Source organism: Grammomys surdaster, unplaced genomic scaffold (genome assembly GCF_004785775.1).
Source record: "Grammomys surdaster isolate TR1022 unplaced genomic scaffold, NIH_TR_1.0 693, whole genome shotgun sequence".
In the NCBI taxonomy this organism is placed as follows: domain Eukaryota; kingdom Metazoa; phylum Chordata; class Mammalia; order Rodentia; family Muridae; genus Grammomys; species Grammomys surdaster.
The window spans coordinates 420167-438638 of record NW_021605112.1 but is presented as its reverse complement, the minus strand read 5'-3'; the positions used below and the strand labels follow the sequence as shown (position 1 = coordinate 438638).

The 18472-nt window shown below is 42.8% G+C and overlaps 1 protein-coding gene across 1 annotated transcript; it reads left to right on the top strand.

Annotated features, from left to right (window-relative positions):
* The first annotated feature begins 12638 nt into the window (after positions 1-12638).
* On the top strand, positions 12639-13619 carry LOC114633528 (olfactory receptor 52B6). The gene has a single exon (XM_028782092.1). It carries the CDS (start codon positions 12639-12641, stop codon positions 13617-13619), a length of 981 nt encoding a protein of 326 aa, XP_028637925.1.
* The last annotated feature ends 4853 nt before the right edge of the window (positions 13620-18472 follow it).

Below are 18472 nucleotides of genomic sequence, written 5' to 3'. Positions count from 1 at the left end.
TTTTTTTTTTTTTGTAGCTTAGCTGACAGTTTTCCCCAAAAAAGAAAGTCTTAACACCCAAGACTCCATGAAGCGTCCCACCAATGTGCTGCAGCGCTCAGCACTGCTCTAGTCATTGATGTCAGTCTTCTATCTTGAGATGTTTCCACACTCACAGCCTTATTGTCTTACTTAAAGCCCAACTGCTATAAAACACCGATAACACTATGCTGACATTTGCTGACACAGAACCCATTGACTTTTCATACCAACCCCCCTCCATTCTTATGCTTCACTGTAATTAATGGATGGCTAAAATGAATGTGTGGATATAGAATGGAATGGAAATGCACATTACAATGACATATGTGCCCAATACGTGTGGACTCACAAAATTTACAGTTACAATCTCGTCAGAGAATCTGTACATAATCTGAGTTTTTGGAAGGTCTCCAGGAGTTTACGTCTAGACTGGATCAAGCGGTGAGTTCCAGACCAGCCTAGAATATAGTGAGAACCAAATAAATAAAGTAAAACAAATGAGCATTAAAAAAATAACTTTTGGCCGGGCGGTGGTGGCGCACGCCTTTAATCCCAGCAGTTGGGAGGCCGAGGCAGGCAGATTTCTGAGTTCGAGGCCAGCCTGGTCTACAGAGTGAGTTCCAGGACAGCCAGGGCTATACAGAGAAACCCTGTCTCGAAAAACCAAAAAAAAAAAAAAAAACTTTTAAAGCTAAGTTGGACATGAGGTTGATCTATGTTTCATGCTTGTGTAATACCGAACACATGATTTGATATCCCCAAATGCATTTTTTCTATAGAAGTGGGGAGCTAACAAGCTCTTAATAAATAGAAAAACTTGGGGCAGGTGAATGGCATAGAACTGACCGCACAAGTGATCCACTGGCCTCCATATGCATGCTGTCACACCTATGACACACACAACACACACAGATACCATCATCCATCATCTTCTCTCTCTCTCTCTCTCTCTCTCTCTCTCTCTCTCTCACACACACACACACACACACACACACAAGATAAAATTTAAAATTTTAATAAACAGCAAACTTATGAAATACTTTCATCATCCCAGACATATCCTAATATGCATGGATGTTAGAAACCCTCAAAATGGGTAAAAATCCTCAGAGCCAGTGTCAGAATCCACCCTTCTGGACCCAAACCCTCTACCCATCCTCATTGTTTCTCTATTCCATTTATCCATAGTCAATCCATTCTCTGAAACCTTGTAATCTGATCCTCAGCCTCAAAACTTACAAGAACTAGACTAGGCCCATCCTTGTGTCTCTAATCCATCTTCCGTTCACTGATTAGCCTCCAGAAGTTCACTCCAGCTTTGCCTTGCCAATCTTGCCTGCATGGTCCAAACTCAACACTTCCCAAACCTCAGGCCCTTGATGAGGACTTAAGGACAAAGAGAAATAGCACTATTTAGAGGAAATCCTCTTATTTTTCTACCCTACACCTTCAGAGAGGCCCACACTGAGCTTGCAGGCCCCTGAGAGATTCTACATACGAAGCTCACAAATGAATTGGAGATTGCACAAACACCCATCCCAAGGGTATTGCTGGTGAAAGCCTGAGATCCCAAAAGCTGAGTCCCCACTGCAGTCTCAGCTCTTCCAGGACAGATCATGTCCTGAGAGAAGAATGTCTCAGGAGAATTTCAAACAAGCAAGTGCCTTCTCCATTCCCACTACTACAAGTTTCAGGGGCTCTGTGCACCATATGCTTTTCTGTACCTACCTTCTTACACATGATGTGGCTATAGTTCTGTGGAGCTATGAAACAGAGAAGGGGGAAAGGACAATACTTGTTTTCCAACTCTTTTTTTTTTTTTTTGGTTTTTTCGAGACAAGGTTTCTCTGTGTAGTCCTGGCTGTCTTGGAACTCACTCTGTAGACCAGGTTGACCTCGAACTCAGAAATCCGCCTACCTCTGCCTCCAAAGTGCTGGGATTAAAGGCTTGCGCCACCACCGCCCGGCCTTGTTTTCCAACTCTTAAACATTTAACTTTTGATGACATCAAGAGCTCAGAGCAGCCAGGCAGTGGTGGCACACGCCTTTAATCCCAGCACTTGGGAGCCAGAGGCAGGTGGATTTCTGAGTTCAAGGCCAGCCTGGTCTACAGAGTGAGTTCCAGGACAGCCAGGGCTACACAGAGAAACCCTGTTTTGAAAACCCCCCTAAAAAAAAAAAAAGAGCTCAGAGCAAGACAGAATAAATAGATTCTAGTTTTTTATGCTAGCTAAAACTTTCTTTAAGAGGGCTGAGGGAGCGATGGCTCAGCGGTTAAGAGCACTGATTGCTCTTTCAGAGGTCCTGAGTGAAATTCCCAGGAACCACATGGTGGCTTACAACCATCTGTAGTGGGATCTTCTTCTGGTGTGTCTGAAGTCATCGACAGTGTACTCATATACATAAAATAAATATTTGTTTTTTAAAAGAAAACTTTCTTTAATACAACGTTTTTTGGCCAGGCAGTGGTGGCACACACCTTTAATCCCAGCACTTGGGAGGCAGAGGCAGGTGGATTTCTGAGTTTGAGGCCAGCCTAGACTACAGAGTGAGTTCCAGGACAGCCAGGACTACACAGAGAAATTCTGTCTCAAAAGACATAAAAAAAAAAAAAAACCCACCATTTTTTGAAGCTGAGTTCTAGGTTGAATCTTTGATTAGCTACCAAAATTAGAATAAAATGCCAAAATCAATTTTAAAAAAAAAAAACAACCTTTTTCTCAGCCAAGTCATCATCATATGGCCAGCTTAAAATCAGTATAATAAGAGTATGTTCACCTTGGAACTTAGAAACTTAACAAGTCAACCTGAAAGCTGGAAGACAAGCATGAACCAGCCCAATCTTTGTCTCATCCTCTTGAAACTGGACTCAATCTGAGCCTCACCTGAGCTTCAGATAGGCAAGCAGGCTTCTTCTGGGCTCTGTGCTTTATTTCCCTTGGGCACATCTTTTACCATCATCACTCAAACTTCTAAGCTTGGCAGCATCCTTGGAGCATAACACTTTATTACATTTATTTATGTCTGTGGCTGCAGGGAATAAAGAAAGAAGGTAGACATGGAGGCTAGGGATGGGTGCAGGGAAGCAGCTAACAAGAATCATGGAGCTGAGGGGTCAGAGGTTAAGAGTATTTGCCACTCAAGCACGAGGACCAGAGTTCAGGCCGCAGCATCCACATAAAAAGCCAAGTAGCTTGAACACATTGATAATTCCAGCTCCAAGGGGGACAGACACAGGATTATTGCTGCTTGTTCGATTCTAGCCAAGCTGAGAAAATTCAGGGGGAGACCTAGCCTCAAAGAAGTAGGGAGAGAATGATAGAAGACACTCAACTATGTCTCTGTGCACAGAAACATGTTCACATATACACTCACACAGAGACTATCTGTCTACACATAAACATCTTTAAAAAGAAAAGAATTTCAGTGTTGAGTTGTATGGAAATAGATGACTATTGCATTAGGGATTTAGGTTGAGCTGTTCAACAGGGTTTTAAATATTCACTTTATTAATTTTATCATGAATGTATTCTATACTAAAGGCACATTTGCATTGAACTAAAAGTAAATAAAAATTGCATAGCTCTAGTTGGGGAATTGTTTTCTTCATTATAGTGACTCCATTTAAATTCCTTTTTTATATGCAAACATTTTAAGAAACTTCTACAGTAGTAGGTTTTCATACTTTTTTTTTGTTTTTTGGGGTTTTTTTTGGTTTTTTGGGTTTTTTTTGTTTTTGTTTTTGTTTTGGTTTTGGTTTTGGTTTTTCGAGACAGGGTTTCTCTGTGTAGCCCTGGCTGTCCTGGAACTCACTTTGTAGACCAGGCTGGCCTGAAACTCAGAAATCCGCCTGCCTCTGCCTCCCAAGTGCTAGGATTAAAGACGTGTGCCACCACTGCCTGGCGGTTTTCATACTTTTCAAAAGACCGTTAGTGTTAGCTGTCTTTCCCTGTTCCCTCTTCTAAATACACCACCCTCCCATCTGTTACTCACTTCAATTTTCTTCTTCGAATTTCCCTTTATAGCACTATAATTAATATATATGCATATATGTATGTAGATATATAGCATGCATATTAATATATGTGTAAATATGTATACATTTATACACACACGCTCACACACACACATATATATGTATATATATGGCATAAAAACTAACATCTATGTATGAGAGAAAAAACGTGTTTGTCTTTCTGGGTTTAGGTTAGATCATTCAGGATGGTGGTTACTGTCACTTAGATGTTTCTAGCTCCATTCATTTACCTGCCAATTTCATAATTCCATTTCTCTTAGCAGCTGAATAATATTCCATTGTATAACTGTACCACATTTTCATTATCTATTGATCAGTTGATGGACATATTGGCTGTTTACAAATGCTTGCTATTATGAACAAAGCAGCAATGAACATGGATGAGCAAGTATCTCTATGGTGTGATATAGAGTCTTTTGGGTGTATGCCTAAGAGTGGTATAGCTGGATTTTGTGGGAGGAAAGGAATAATCTCACCCAGCTACAAACACTACAAGAAATAATAACCAACTACCTGCAAGACATGCCCTCTGGTACAATAGTGGCACAAAGGTTATGGAGCTAAGCAACTACTTTTTCATTGGGTCTGAGGTCTCCTCCATGAGACGAAACCCATACCTGATATTACTAGCAAGGCTAAGAACTGATGTTAGACTTATAGGAAATCCTACTACTATTATTCTACTATATGAACATAACAATGAAATGATTCCTATGGACAAATCACTATACACATACATAGTTCAGTGCAACACTCAGCCCTCATAACGGAAACTTCTTGCAGTAGATGCTAATTATCATGGGAGACTCACAAATGGACAACATGCAGAAAATGAGAGACCTCAAAACACTCATGGTGGATGTTTCCACAACAGGGCCATCCAAACAAACTCATAGAGATTGTGTCAGCCCACACAAGACCTGCACAAGGTCAAGCGAGACAAAAATTCTAGTAGAAAGGCAGCAAAGTGAGCAGAAAGTCTCACCCCATCCCAGGAACTCTTATTTACAAATGCTAGCTACTGGGTGATGGAAAACCAGTGTTCCTCAGTGCAGTGACGCTATGTGTATCAACAACACTCTAGGGCAGGCCATCCTCAGGAATAGATGGCCTACATAAATAGGACCCCATTATTTTAATGACCTTTTATTTAGTTTTTTAAGAGAAAGACATAGCCGGGCAGTGGTGGCGCACGCCTTTAATCCCAGCACTTGGGAGGCAGAGGCAAGCGGATTTCTGAGTTCGAGGCCAGCCTGGTCTACAGAGTGAGTTCCAGGACAGCCAGGGCTACACAGAGAAACCCTGTCTCGAAAAACCAAAAAAAAAAAAAAGAGAGAGAGAAAGACATGAAGTGAGAGGCAGGAGGAAATGAAGAATATGAGAAAATATACTGTATACAATTCTAAAAATATATAAATAAATATGTAAATACACAAATACATAAATACATAAATTGCATCATCTAATTATTAATCCTGGAAAAGATGCACTGACAGCCAACTAAGTCGAATTCCCTCCCCATGCCGCATCTCTGTCAGAAGCACTTTCCACGATTGTAAGTAATGTTTCCATACTTCTAACATCTGGTGAATCTCTCTGAAATTCTCTCAATATCCATATAATTGTAAATTAATTCTCAAGCTTTGCTCATAGTCCAGCATTCCAAACTTGTGATGAAATAAAACTTAATCCAGGTCAAGGCAAATGTAAAAACACTTTCTTTGCACCGCACACTATGCCAAAGATCTAAGCGTTCATCTGGGAAGCAGCAAGGTCCAATATTAGAGGACCATGTAAGATTTCCCTCAAAATCACTTGGGAATTCCGAAGGATGGGAAGAGCCCAGCAGCAACTGGCACCAACTGGTCAGTAGGTGGCGCTAATGGAGCACTCAGGTAGTGTTGTCAATGCCCGTCCAAAGCGGGCGGTGCACACGTGAAAGGGAACTGCTGTGGACAGGCCCTCCAGGCCCTCCGCTATAGCTAAGCAGTGCCTGATAGAGAGACAAGAGAAGGGAGAGAGGAAGACCACTCCCGTAGATAATGAAAATTTGCTTTGACTTTTGATCATAAGGAAAGGAAAACTTATACCAGAAAAAATAATGACACTAAAAATAACAGCACTGACTAGCAATGCATGTCGGTAGACAGAATACCTGCCTAGCACACACAAGGTCCCTGGTTCAATCCTTAGTACCTCATTAATCAGGGATGCTGTCATACCTCTGTAATCCTCCACTTTGAAGGTGGAGGCAGGAGGATGGATCAGACATTTAAGGTCATCCTCAACTATATAGGTGATTTCAAGGCCAGCATGGGCTACATGAGACCCTGTTTCTTTCTTTTTTCTTTCTTCCTTTCTTTCTTCCTTCCTTCCTTCCTTCCTTTCTTTCTTTCTTTCTTTCTTTCTTTCTTTCTTTCTTTCTTTCTTTCTTTCTTTCTTTCTTTCTTTCTTTTTGGTTTTTCGAGACAGGGTTTCTCTGTGTAGTCCTGGCTGTCCTGGAACTCACTCTGTAGACCAGGCTGGCCTCGAACTCAGAAATCCACCTGTCTCTGCCTCCCAAGTGCTGGGATTAAAGGCATCCGCCACCACTGCCCGGGGAGACCCTGTTTCAAAAGGAAAAAAAAAAACAGTCAGATGTTTAAATGAACAAAACATAATTCCCTATGCACCTGTACATTATTTGTTTAAAACACTATTAGTTGTCTGGCTAATGCAATAAAACACCAAATCAAAGTAACATACAGAAAGAAGGGTTTATTCTGGTTCAGGTATACGGTGGCAGCTGGTCACATTACATCTACAGTCAGGACACAGAGGGAGATGAATACTGGTGCTCAGCTAACTTTCATCTTTGTGTCTGGTCAGCCAGGTATGGTGGGCAAGCCCTTACAAACAAGCCCAAAGCTTGTCCTAAGACCATGGTACATGTAATCAGTACATACCATGTGAGTGTAAGGGGTTCTTCAGGTCAGGGAATGGGGAAGAAAGCACTGAAGTGGAGAGTTGGTGACGGGAAATTGGGGCTTCCACTCAGGTGAAGATGAGGGTCTTGACTTCACCACAGGAAAGGATTTCAGGACCAATCAGCAGGAACTGGTGTTCTGACACAGATTTAAGCACAAGGGTTAAAACAGAGGCACTCAGGAGAGAGTTTTAGTTGTTTGTATAACAGTCCATGTGCGTGCGTGCGTGCGTGCGTGCGTGCGTGCGTGCGTGTGTGTGTGTGTGTGTACATTCGCGCAAGAAAACAAGAGAGAGAGACAGAGACAGAGTGATGGAGAAAAAAGATTTGGATGGGTACTGAATTTGTACCTTCTAAAGTTTGCTAAAAAACTTTAGGTGAAATGATAGGGTATTTCCTGGGATATGATAAATAAAACCATGGCTATTAAGATAACAAGGGATTACAACGGAAGCTAAAATGTTTTTATGTAAACCAAAGTTGATAATCTTGTTTGGTTCCCAGAAAATGACTGAGAAAGAAGTAAGATTATGTTCACGGGCTGGGCGGTGGTGGCGCACGCCTGTAATCCCAGCACTTGGGAGGCAGAGGCAGGCGGATTTCTGAGTTCGAGGCCAGCCTGGTCTACAGAGTGAGTTCCAGGACAGCCAGGGCTACACAGAGAAACCCTGTCTCGAAAAAAACAAAACAAAAAAAGATACCTGTGTTGAGTGGCATGGCTGAAATGTTGGGAGAGGCAGCTGAAGCTGAGGAACAGAGGGATACACAGAAGCAGGAGAATTGCCTCTCCCAAAGGACAAGAGCGGATAAACACTGTGAGTAAGCCAGAGACTATATTCATATATTTAAGAAGCCTGAGCTACAGATAAAGTGTGGAACAGGGAAATTGAATCAGAAAATGCCATAGGGAGGTAAGTCTTGAAGAGGTTTCTAGGGTGGAGGGAAGCCTTAAAACAGAGGAAAGGGTGAAAAAACAGCAGAAGTGGTGCTCTTCAAAGAGGGATGGAAGGTGTGGTAAAAGGTAGCTGGAGTGAGCCGTGTTTTCCTGAGAGTGGGTATGGAGGGTAGTTTCAGGGGTCACGTTTCAAGTGAGGATGGAGAGACAGGTGGGTAGCTGACCCTCAGCTCCTAAGGAAGATCATAAGTATCATATAAGTTCTATCATTAGGCATGGAAGAAGAGCAGAGGGAGAGGCCAAGGTGCTATGGACCATTCAGAGAGGACACACACCAAGCTGGTCCTGTGAAGGATGGAATAGCAGAAATAGAAAGAAAAACTATGCTAACTGAAAGAGAATTAAAGGGCAGAGGAGGGGCGGGGAGGTGGCTCAGTGGGTAAGGGTGATTGCGGTCAAGCCTGAAGACCTGAGCTAATCGTAAGGACCCACGTGGTGGAAGAAGAGAACCAACTCCTGCAAGTTGTCCTCTGACCTCCACATGTGCACGGTGACATTTGTGTGCACATATTCATATACAAATAATAATAATTATTATTGTTAAGGATGGAGCAGGACAGTCAGGACCCAGAAAACAAAAGAAATCAGGCTGTGCCTATTTGACTGAATTTATACTAAGAGGAGCCCAGGTGCTATAAAAAGAGCTTACTTAGAAAAGAGAGAGGAACACTTTAGGGCCAACATATATTGATTAAGAAATCAAAAAGGAATAAGAGGATGACAAGGAAATCCCTGTAACTGCCTACATTTGTCACAGATGAGATATAAGGCAGCTGTCAAATGGGAATCTACACTATACAAGAGGAAACAGACAAGAAGCCAGACTGAGGAATCATTGGTGCCTGGGGAAAGTGTGAACCCGGGAGCATGCACATTGCTTTCTTTGGCTCTCAGGCTGGCAGAATGGAAGCCTAGAGCTAAGAGAAAGACAATAAGATCAGTTGTCTACTTATTCAACTCTGAGGAATTTATCTCTATTCTGCTTCTACTCGAAGATAAATTCTTAGGCAAAGGAGGCACACGGTAAGGAAGAGGAGGTTTTGATGTTACAAAAAGAGGACTCAGTACACAAAAGTGTTGGGCACATGAAGAAAGGGGGTTTGAAAGAAAGGATTGCTTGGTGGACATTTAAAGTGAGGTTGCTGGACTTGCTGCGTAGCGTGAGGTGTGGGTCCGTGGGTTCCTGAAGTGGAGTGCGGAGATCACAAGGTAGACAGGGAGATGCGGGGAGCTAGGGACGCTCTCTAGAGCTCTACGTCAGCAGGAAGAGCCAGCATCAAGATGGAGAAGAATGTTGGTACAGGTGCTGAGGTCACCCACAAGGTGGGGCACCAACAGCAGAGTAAGATGACCAGTACACTGTGGAAAGATCAAGCTCAAATGGCAACAAGCACAGATTAGAACAGAACAGACTGTGATCAACTCGCCAGTCCTGTGGGATCCACAGGCCTTCTCCTCACTGTGAACTTGGCTGAGTTCCTCTCAACACAGCATACATAGAAATTCTAAGGCCGACTCAGTGAAGAAGACACTAGTTCTGCCTTGGGAAGCATACCATAAAGGACAGCTGACAACTGGCCAGTGGGCTAAGAGGAAAGAAAAGAAGGGAGGAGGGATAGGAGAAGGCAGAGAGAGACGATGAATACAGGAGTATAACGGGTTGGGTTATACTAATTCAGTCACTCTGGGGATGAGAAAAGTGTTTCAGCATAAGAAGTCTAGACTTTCCTAAATAAGACAGTGAGCATGGAAGGACCAGAAGACACAGAGTGCTAGAGAGGATGAGGAAAGCAGATTCACTGGCTTACAAGTTTGAAAGTGAGAAACTAGTAAGTGTGTGTGTGCCTAAACAGGTAATTACTACATGTAAAAGGTTGTCGGGGAGGGCTGGAGAAATGGTTCAGCAATTAAGAGGGCATTCTGCCAGAGCCTGACATATACAGATGTGGATGCTCACAGCTAACCATTGAACTGATCATGGTGTCCCCAATGGAGGAGTTAGAGAGAAGACTGAAGGAGCTGAAAGGGTTTGCGGCCCCATGGGGAGAGCAACAATACCAACCAACCAGAGCTCCCAGGATCTAAACCATCAGCCTGAGAGCACATAGGGAGGGACCCATGGCTCCAGCTGTATATGTAGGGGAGGATGGCCTTGTCAGGCATAGGTGGGAGAGGAGGTCCTTGGTCCTGTGAAGGCTGAATGCCCCAGTGTGGGGGAATTCGAGGGCGAGGAGGTGGGAGTGGGAGGGTGGGTTGGGGACACATCCTCATAGAAGCAGGAGGAGGGGGGATGGGATAGGAGGTTTCTGGGTGGGGGGAAAATGGGGTAAGGGGATAACATCTGAAATGTAAATAAAATATCCAATAAAAAAATAAAGTTGCACACTATTACCAAAACAAACAAACAGAAAGCAAAATAAACAAAGAGTACATCCTGCTCTTTCAGAGGCCCTGAGGTCATCCATGTCAGACACGTACAAACAACTGTAACTCAAGTCTTAGTGATGCAACATTCTTTTGGCCTTTGGGTGCACATGCACACACCGCATACACTCACACAGATACACATTATAAACACAAAGGAGAGAGAAGCAGTATTCAGACAGTTGACTTCAAATAATTTAAGAGGACCTAGGAGCATTTGAGGAACCTAATATGTAGTCAAAGACTGTTGACTGTAGATGATCTTTTCGTTGTATCCAGCCTCTCTACGCTGAGGGTGAAACATTAGACTCAACTGAAGTCTGAGCATGCTCGGGACTGATGCAGCTGAAATTAATGAAGAGTGAATAGTTAGTGAAGGCCAGAGAAGTGAGGGCGTCCAGACTCCGTAAGGAAGAGAGCACAGTCCTTACATCCGGAGTCACAAACTTAGACTGAGTCAGGATCACCAAAGCACAGACTGCTATTCATCCAGCAAGCCCCTATTTTCTAGGTCAGCAAGTTTCTATTCAGGCCAAAGAATTTACAAATTCTCTTGCGATGCAGGAGTCTGAGGATCATACTGAAGAAGCAAGACAATATACCTTCCTTCTGGGCTGGGCAGTAGCATCACACTGAACAGGAGAAAGGCCAGATGTTTGAAGGCAACACAGATAAAGATGGAGGGTTTTTTTTTGGGGGGGGGGTGCAGAGGCAGGTTAGAGCTGGGATTAAAGGTGTGAGCCACAACCACCTATCTGATAATAGTTAATTTAAAATATGCCCACAGAGTAGAAATTATGCTCATCTTTAAAATCTGGAAAATGGGAGCTGGGGAGGAAGCTCAGTTGGTAATGTGTTTCCTGTGCTAGTGTAAGGACATGAGTTTGATCCCTATCGATCATCCACATTAAAAAACAAAACAAAACAAAAAGTCCTGGGAGCTGGAGAGACATCTTAGCAGTTAAAAGCACTGACTGCTCTTCAAAGAACATGGGATTAATTCTTAGCACTCATATGGAAGTTCACAACCACCTGTAACTCCATTCCCAGGGGATCTTTTCCACGGACAATAGATACTCACATAGTTCACAGAATTACACTCGGCACACATACACACACATAAAGTAAAATTTTTAAAAAATTAAAAAACAGAAATTACAACTCACTGTTTAGAATCCCAATTTCTATAAGAACTTTGTTTTACCTTTTGTTTTATCAAGACAGGGTTTCTCTGGCCGGACAGTGGTGGCACATGCCTTTAATCCCAGCACTTGGGAGCCAGAGGCAGGTGGATTTCTGAGTTCGAGACCAGCCGGATCTACAGAGTGAGTTCCAGGACAGCCAGGGCTACACAGAGAAACCCTGTCTCGAAAAAAAACAAAAAACAAAAAAAAAAAAAAAAAAAAAAAAAAAAAAAAGAAAAGACAGGGTTTCTCTGTGAAGCCCTGGCTGTCCTGAAACTTGTTCGGTAGACCAAGCTGGCCTCGAACTCAGATCTTCCTGCCTTTTCCTCCAGTGTACTGGGATGAAAGGTGTGTGCCACCACTGTCCAGACAATGTTGTTTTTTCATCACACATAAATTTATTTTCAAGCTAATGAAGCTTCTCAATCAATACAAATACTAGGGATGTTCTTTTAATTTTTTAAAAAATTTTATTTTGTATGTATGTTTATTGCATGTATGTATAAAATGCGTGAGAGTGCCAGCAGAGGCCAGATGAGGTTGTAATGAGATGGAAGTGAAGTTATGAATGGTTGTAAACCATTGTATGCATGGAAATCAAACCCTGATCCTCTACAAAAAGCAAGCGGTGTGCTTAACTCCTGAGTTATCTCTCAGGCCTATTAATAGCTTTTAGTTTTTTTATCATTTGTTTAAAAGTTGATGTGCTATATCTACCTCTGGTATATCTGCAGCTCTAGAGATTGCTTTCCGTGTTCTAGATGTTGATGTCATTCAGAACCCATTCAACATGCCTTAACTTGGTAGTTTCCTGAATGTCTGACAGCTGCATAGAGCTCCTGAGGTGAGCACAGAGCTGATCTGTGAGAAAGGCCTGCAACAGGGCATCTTGGGCAGAAGCTGTGTCTTGTGTGTGGAACTTGTGCTTATATGCGTAGTTGTTGGAGGGTCCGTGAGCATCAGTAGGTTTGTGTCTTTTTACAAGCCTGCTTATACTCTGATAAGTGTGGTCCAAATCTGAGTATGTTTTCCCTCTTTGACACAGGAACAGTCATGGCCTTCTTATCTGCTTACAGTGTGGCTGCTGTGAACAACTCTGACACTCGAACGACAGGCTGCCTCCTCACCGGCATCCCTGGGCTGGAGCACCTACATGTGTGGCTGTCCATCCCCTTCTGTACTATGTACATAGCTGCCCTGGTAGGCAACGGTGTTCTAATCTGTGTCATTCTCTCCCAGCCAAGCCTCCATGAGCCCATGTACATTTTCCTGTCCATGCTGGCCAGTGCTGATGTCCTGCTGTCTACCTCCACCATGCCCAAGACCCTGGCCAACTTCTGGCTAGGTTCTAGCCACATCTCCTTTGACGGCTGCCTGACTCAGATGTTCTTCATCCACTTCCTCTTCGTGGCTGACTCTGCTGTCCTGCTGGCCATGGCTTTTGACCGCTATGTGGCAATATGCTCTCCTCTTCGCTACACCACCATCCTGACCAGGCAGGTCATGGGGAAGATCGCTGCTGCTACCCTGACACGCAGTTTTATAATCATGTTCCCATCCATCTTTCTCCTCAAGCGGCTGCACTACTGCCGGATCAACGTCATTGCACACACATTTTGTGAGCACATGGGTATCGCCCGGCTGTCCTGTTCTGACATTTCCATTAATGTCTGGTATGGGCTGGCAGCTGCTCTTCTCTCTACAGGCCTGGACATCATTCTCATTGCTGTTTCCTATGTCCACATCCTCCGAGCGGTATTCCGCCTCTCTTCCCAAGAAGCCAGGTCCAAGGCCCTGAGTACTTGTGGATCCCATGTCTGTGTCATTCTGCTGTTCTATATCCCGGCTCTCTTCTCTGTCTTTGCCTACAGGTTTGGTGGGAAACGCATCCCACGCTATGTCCACATCCTGCTGGCCAACCTCTATGTGGTCATCCCGCCTATGCTTAATCCTGTGATTTATGGAGTAAGAACAAAACAGATACTGGAAGGAGCTAAGCAAATGTTTGCAAATATCACCAAGGAATTTAAATAAATGCATACAATTTGGGCTCAGCTGACCTCATTTTTGTATCTATTGAATGGTGCGTGTATACCACATCCTTGCATCTACACTTTCCAGTTATCCCTCTATGTTTCCCATCCAAACCAACCTCTGATTGCTTTTCTTAGAAAACTCTAATAATATCCATTCCATTCTGTCATACTCTTCAAGTGTGGTCTCCTCCCCTACTGCTTCAGTCACTCAGAGGTCCATGATAATTTACTTTGAGTTTATCATCTAAACAGGACTTTACTCAGTAACCATTTGGTTGGCTCCTTAATATTTTCTTGATTATTTCTGTGTGGTTTTGACATTTCTGTGCTGGTTCAACATATTCATCTGTGACAGAGAACTGTCCCAACCAAATATTTATAGTCCTCTAAGATGATATTCTTGTTGCTTAGCAACTGCATAAGTCCATACACATGTAATGTTGACTTTTATCTAATATCTTTGGATTTCTGTATTATTTAGTTAGTAGTTAAATAAATATGACCTTTGAAATGTGTTTTAGTAACTTAGTCACTTATCAGTAATTATTAACACAAGCCTAGGCTGCTAGTGAACAGCTCACCCTAAATTTTAGCGCAAAACTGACGAATTCATCCTTAGAAACACAGTTCACATCTCAGTCATGTAATTCATGGTCGCATGCTCAGCTCACAGTGAAAGACCCACTTTCAGAGATTTTATGACACCTCTTATCTAAAAAGATATTTATTTATTTATTTATTTATTTATTTTTCTTCTTCTCTCACCCCCCCCCTTTTTTTTGAAACAGGGTTATCTCACTATGTTGCTCTGGGTATCCTGGAACTCACTATGTAGACCAGGATGGCCTTCAACTGACAGAGATCCACTTGCCTCTGGCTCTACCCCTCTGCTTCTGCCTCTGTCTCCCTGCCTTTGCCTCTCTGCCTCTCTGTCTCTTTGCCTTTCTGTCTCTCTGCCTCTCTGCCTCTCTGCCCCTGCCCCTGCCCCTGCCTCTGCCACCATTCTTGGCTCTATTTCCTGTCTTATTAGTAACTATTTCATGCATGTGCCTTAATTAACTCCCATCTAAGCTGTATTCTTTGGGAAAGGTTTCCTTGCAAGGATTTTTTTTTCCTCATCCCCTCAAAGCATGACAACCTACTTAAAACAGAGACTTAGTATAAATATACAAATACACCCACGTAAATTTCAACTAAAGAATTTGACCTCACTGTTTCTATTTTCTAGTCATTCCTCTTTGAGAGAGTTCTCAGTTCTTGGCTATTCTCCTCTATAACACAGGATCTACAGAAAACCATGGCTTACATACCTCTACCTGCTAACACTAACTGCTCTGAACTCTGTAGCTTGCTCATCAGGCTGCTTCCTCAATGGCAGCCTTAGGTGGAACACCTACATGTCTAGTTGTCCTGCCCCTTCTGCACCACATACATAGCCATCTTGGAAGGCATACATTATAATCCATGTATGTAGACAGAAAACTGTGAAAGGTGCCAAGAGTTGTGGACTTAAAACCCAGATATACTGCTTATTAATGAAACTGTAAGTCTGTCTGTCAATAGACTTAATTGTCCACTCATCTGTAAGGAAAATGAGAATGACATAAACACAGTAAATCTATAGCATAGTGAATGGTCTGTGGATCTATAGTTGACTTTACACCTTCTTTTTTTCCACAGCTCTCTACATCCTTGAGATGATGACAAGATGATTTAAACAGAATTCGATTATGATTCTTCCTAAGTGAGGCAAAAAGCTGTAAACAAGTGGGGACCAAGATCTTTGTTGGGACATCAACTGTTTTTCCAGGAACCTCCCTTAACCTTTCACCAGAAGGTTAAGAGAGCACTCTGTCAAGACACATAGTTCAAGACGAACAGTGATGGCTCACGCTTTTAATCCCAGCACTTGGGAGGCAGAGGCAGGCAGATTTCTGAGTTCAAGTTCGAGGCTAGCCTGGTCTACAGAGTGAGTTCTAGGACAGCCTGGGCTACACAGAGAAACCCTGTCTCGAAAAAACAAACCAAACAAAAAAAAAAAAAAAAAAAAAAAGAAGACATCTAGTTCAGGATCAATCCCTACATCTTGAATTAGCTCAAATTCTCCCCCCCCCACACCCCAGCTCCCCCCTCCCACACACACACACTAACCTTCTTGTAAAGTCTGCTTGCTTTTTCTCCATTCTGTCCTACCCCAGATGGCCTTGGCAGTTTGAACCCTAGTAAACCTTTCTTTCTGCCCATGGACTGGTCTAGTTCAGTAGTCTCTGTGTCATCATGGGTAAATGAACCAGATAATCAGCAAGAGCAACAGGCACTCTCAACAACGGAGCCATCTCTCCAGTCCATACAACCCTGTATTTTTAAAGCACTGTCTATAACTGGCTTTCTCATTATATCCAGAGGTATGCTGCCTACTGCACATTAGTTTTAGAGCAGTGCCATTAGCTCATCTCCAGCCATACTGCGTCAGCAATCATCTCTGCTGCCACCCATCTCACAGACAGGAATCTAACTAACATTCCTAGGGAGTGCATATTCTAGTTTGCATTCCCACTTTGTTAGACTGGATGGAATGCTGCAACCCAGCACTTGAAAAATGAAGACTAGAGGATCAGGAGTTCAAGGCCAGCCAGGCTCTGTCTTGAAACAATTAAAAATACAAACTCAAAATGACTATATCATATGACATTTCTATAAGCAACATATGAAAGTCCCATTTTTTCAGCATCCTCATCAAAACCTATCACTGTCTGTTTTTGTTCTTTTTGTTTGTTGTTTGGTTAGTTGGTTTTTGAGACCAGGTTTGGAATTCACTTTTTACGCCAGGCTGGCTTCGAACTCAGAGCTCCACCTGCCTCTGACTCCCTACTGCTGGGATGAAAGGCGTGTACCACCATGTCAGGCATTGTTCTTAGTAGTTGGAAAGTGGGCTCTCACAGTGTGTGCGTGTGCGTGTGCGTGTGCGTGTGTGAATTCATATAATGAAAAGACCAGGGCAGCAGATTCTTAGGATTTTCTTTTTCTTGGAGCCCATGTTTCAGCCTTTTCTACTTAATGGCTGAGTCCTGCTTCCTCCGACTCCAGGGTGCAGATGCTTCTCAGGCTCACTCTCCTAATTAGAAAAAGAAATTAGATAATTATTCTAAATGTTTCTGGTGACCCTTAATCTTATCTTGGTACCAGCTTGTCTTGGTACCAAGACATGTTTGTGAATTTTTGGGTTCTCTGTTGCTTGGTTTCTTTGTTTTTTATGATGAGACTGCCATCTAAGTAGGCGGACTTGAATAAACCTCATTTCCCTCCTTTATATGGATGGACTTCTTTCTGAAGCCTAAGTTGGTTGAAAGACTGACCCTAGACCACCAGGAGGGAATTGTGTTTCAAAGAGGCTTGGATTTGAGCAGGTGCATCTTCTCTTCCAGACACTAGACACAACAACCCCCCCCCTTTTTTTTTTTTTTTGGTTTTTCGAGACAGGGTTTCTCTGTATAGCCCTGGCTGTCCTGGAACTCATTCTGTAGACCAGGCTGGCCTCGAACTCAGAAATCCACCTGTCTGTGCCTCCCAAGTGCTGGGGTTAAAGACATGCGCCACCACTGCCCGGCTAACAAAACACTTTTTAAAAGTTTAGAATAAACTTCTGTTTGAATTTATCATAATATAATCATTAATTTGTCCATATTCTAGTAAATAAATCTTATCTATTTTTCTGAGGCTTTGTTTTGTACATTCAGGGCTAAATATCAGGAGTCATCCTATCTTTCCCCTCTTGCCTTTTAAAACATAGATACCCATCATGCTGTCCATTTTCAAGGTTTAACTATCTCAAATCCAACCAGATCTTAAGCTACACTGCCATGAATGAGTATATACAGGCACTCATTTTTAATTTTACTTCTTTTGAATTTTTTCCAGATTTCTGTACTTGTAGTAGATTCAGTTTTCAAAGTGTAAATCCTAAGTTTGATTTTATTAAGAATCCTTTCAATAATTGGCCATTTTTTAATGTCAAAGCAAAACTGTTAAGACTTCTTTGGTATCACATGGCTAGCCTATGTCTGATGTATCATGCACTAACTAACCTTCCCCTCATCATCATCCCGCCCCCCCACACACACACCCACACACATTGCAGATAGAACCATCCTGTCTCAGACACGGAAAAGAATTGCCTCTAATGCTACCAAGTGTAGCTGGCAGACTTTTCCCAGACCTTAGGTGAAACTAGAATTCTCACCACACAGAAAAGTTCAGGATAGATTATTACGAAGCCATTTTATTGTAGATAAAAGCACAGGAAAACAGAGAAAGAGAGAGAGAGAAAAGAAGGATGAAAGAGAGGGAGAGAAGAGAGAGGAAATACTAAGAAAAATAAAATAAAAATAAAAATAAAAAAATACTAAGAATAGCTAGTTGTGGTGACACCTTTAATCACAGCACAGAAGCAGGCAATCACTTTTGAGTCTAAGGTCTGGTCTACATAGAGTTCTGGGCCAGCCAGGGATGCATTGTGAGTCTCTGTCTCAAACAAACAAACAAACAAACACCATCAAGAAAGTGGGACTAGGGGAGACGGTTGGTTCAGTGAGTAGAATGTCTCCTGTATAAGCAAAGGACCTGAGTTTATATCATGAATACCTGTGTTAAAAAGCAAAGTGTGTGTGGGTGGCTGTGCATTTGTAACTCTAAATCTGGGGAGGTTGCCGGGCGGTGGTGGCACATGCCTTTAATCCCAGCACTTGGGAGGCAGAGGCAGGCGGATTTCTCAGTTCGAGGCCAGCATGGTCTACAGAGTGAGTTCCAGGACAGTCCGGGCTATAAGAGAAACCCTGTCTCAAAAAAAAAAAA

Excerpts from the sequence above, each read along its gene's own strand:
- LOC114633528 (XM_028782092.1), top strand. The coding sequence starts at position 12,639 with ATGGCCTTCTTATCTGCTTACAGTGTGGCTGCTGTGAACAACTCTGAC.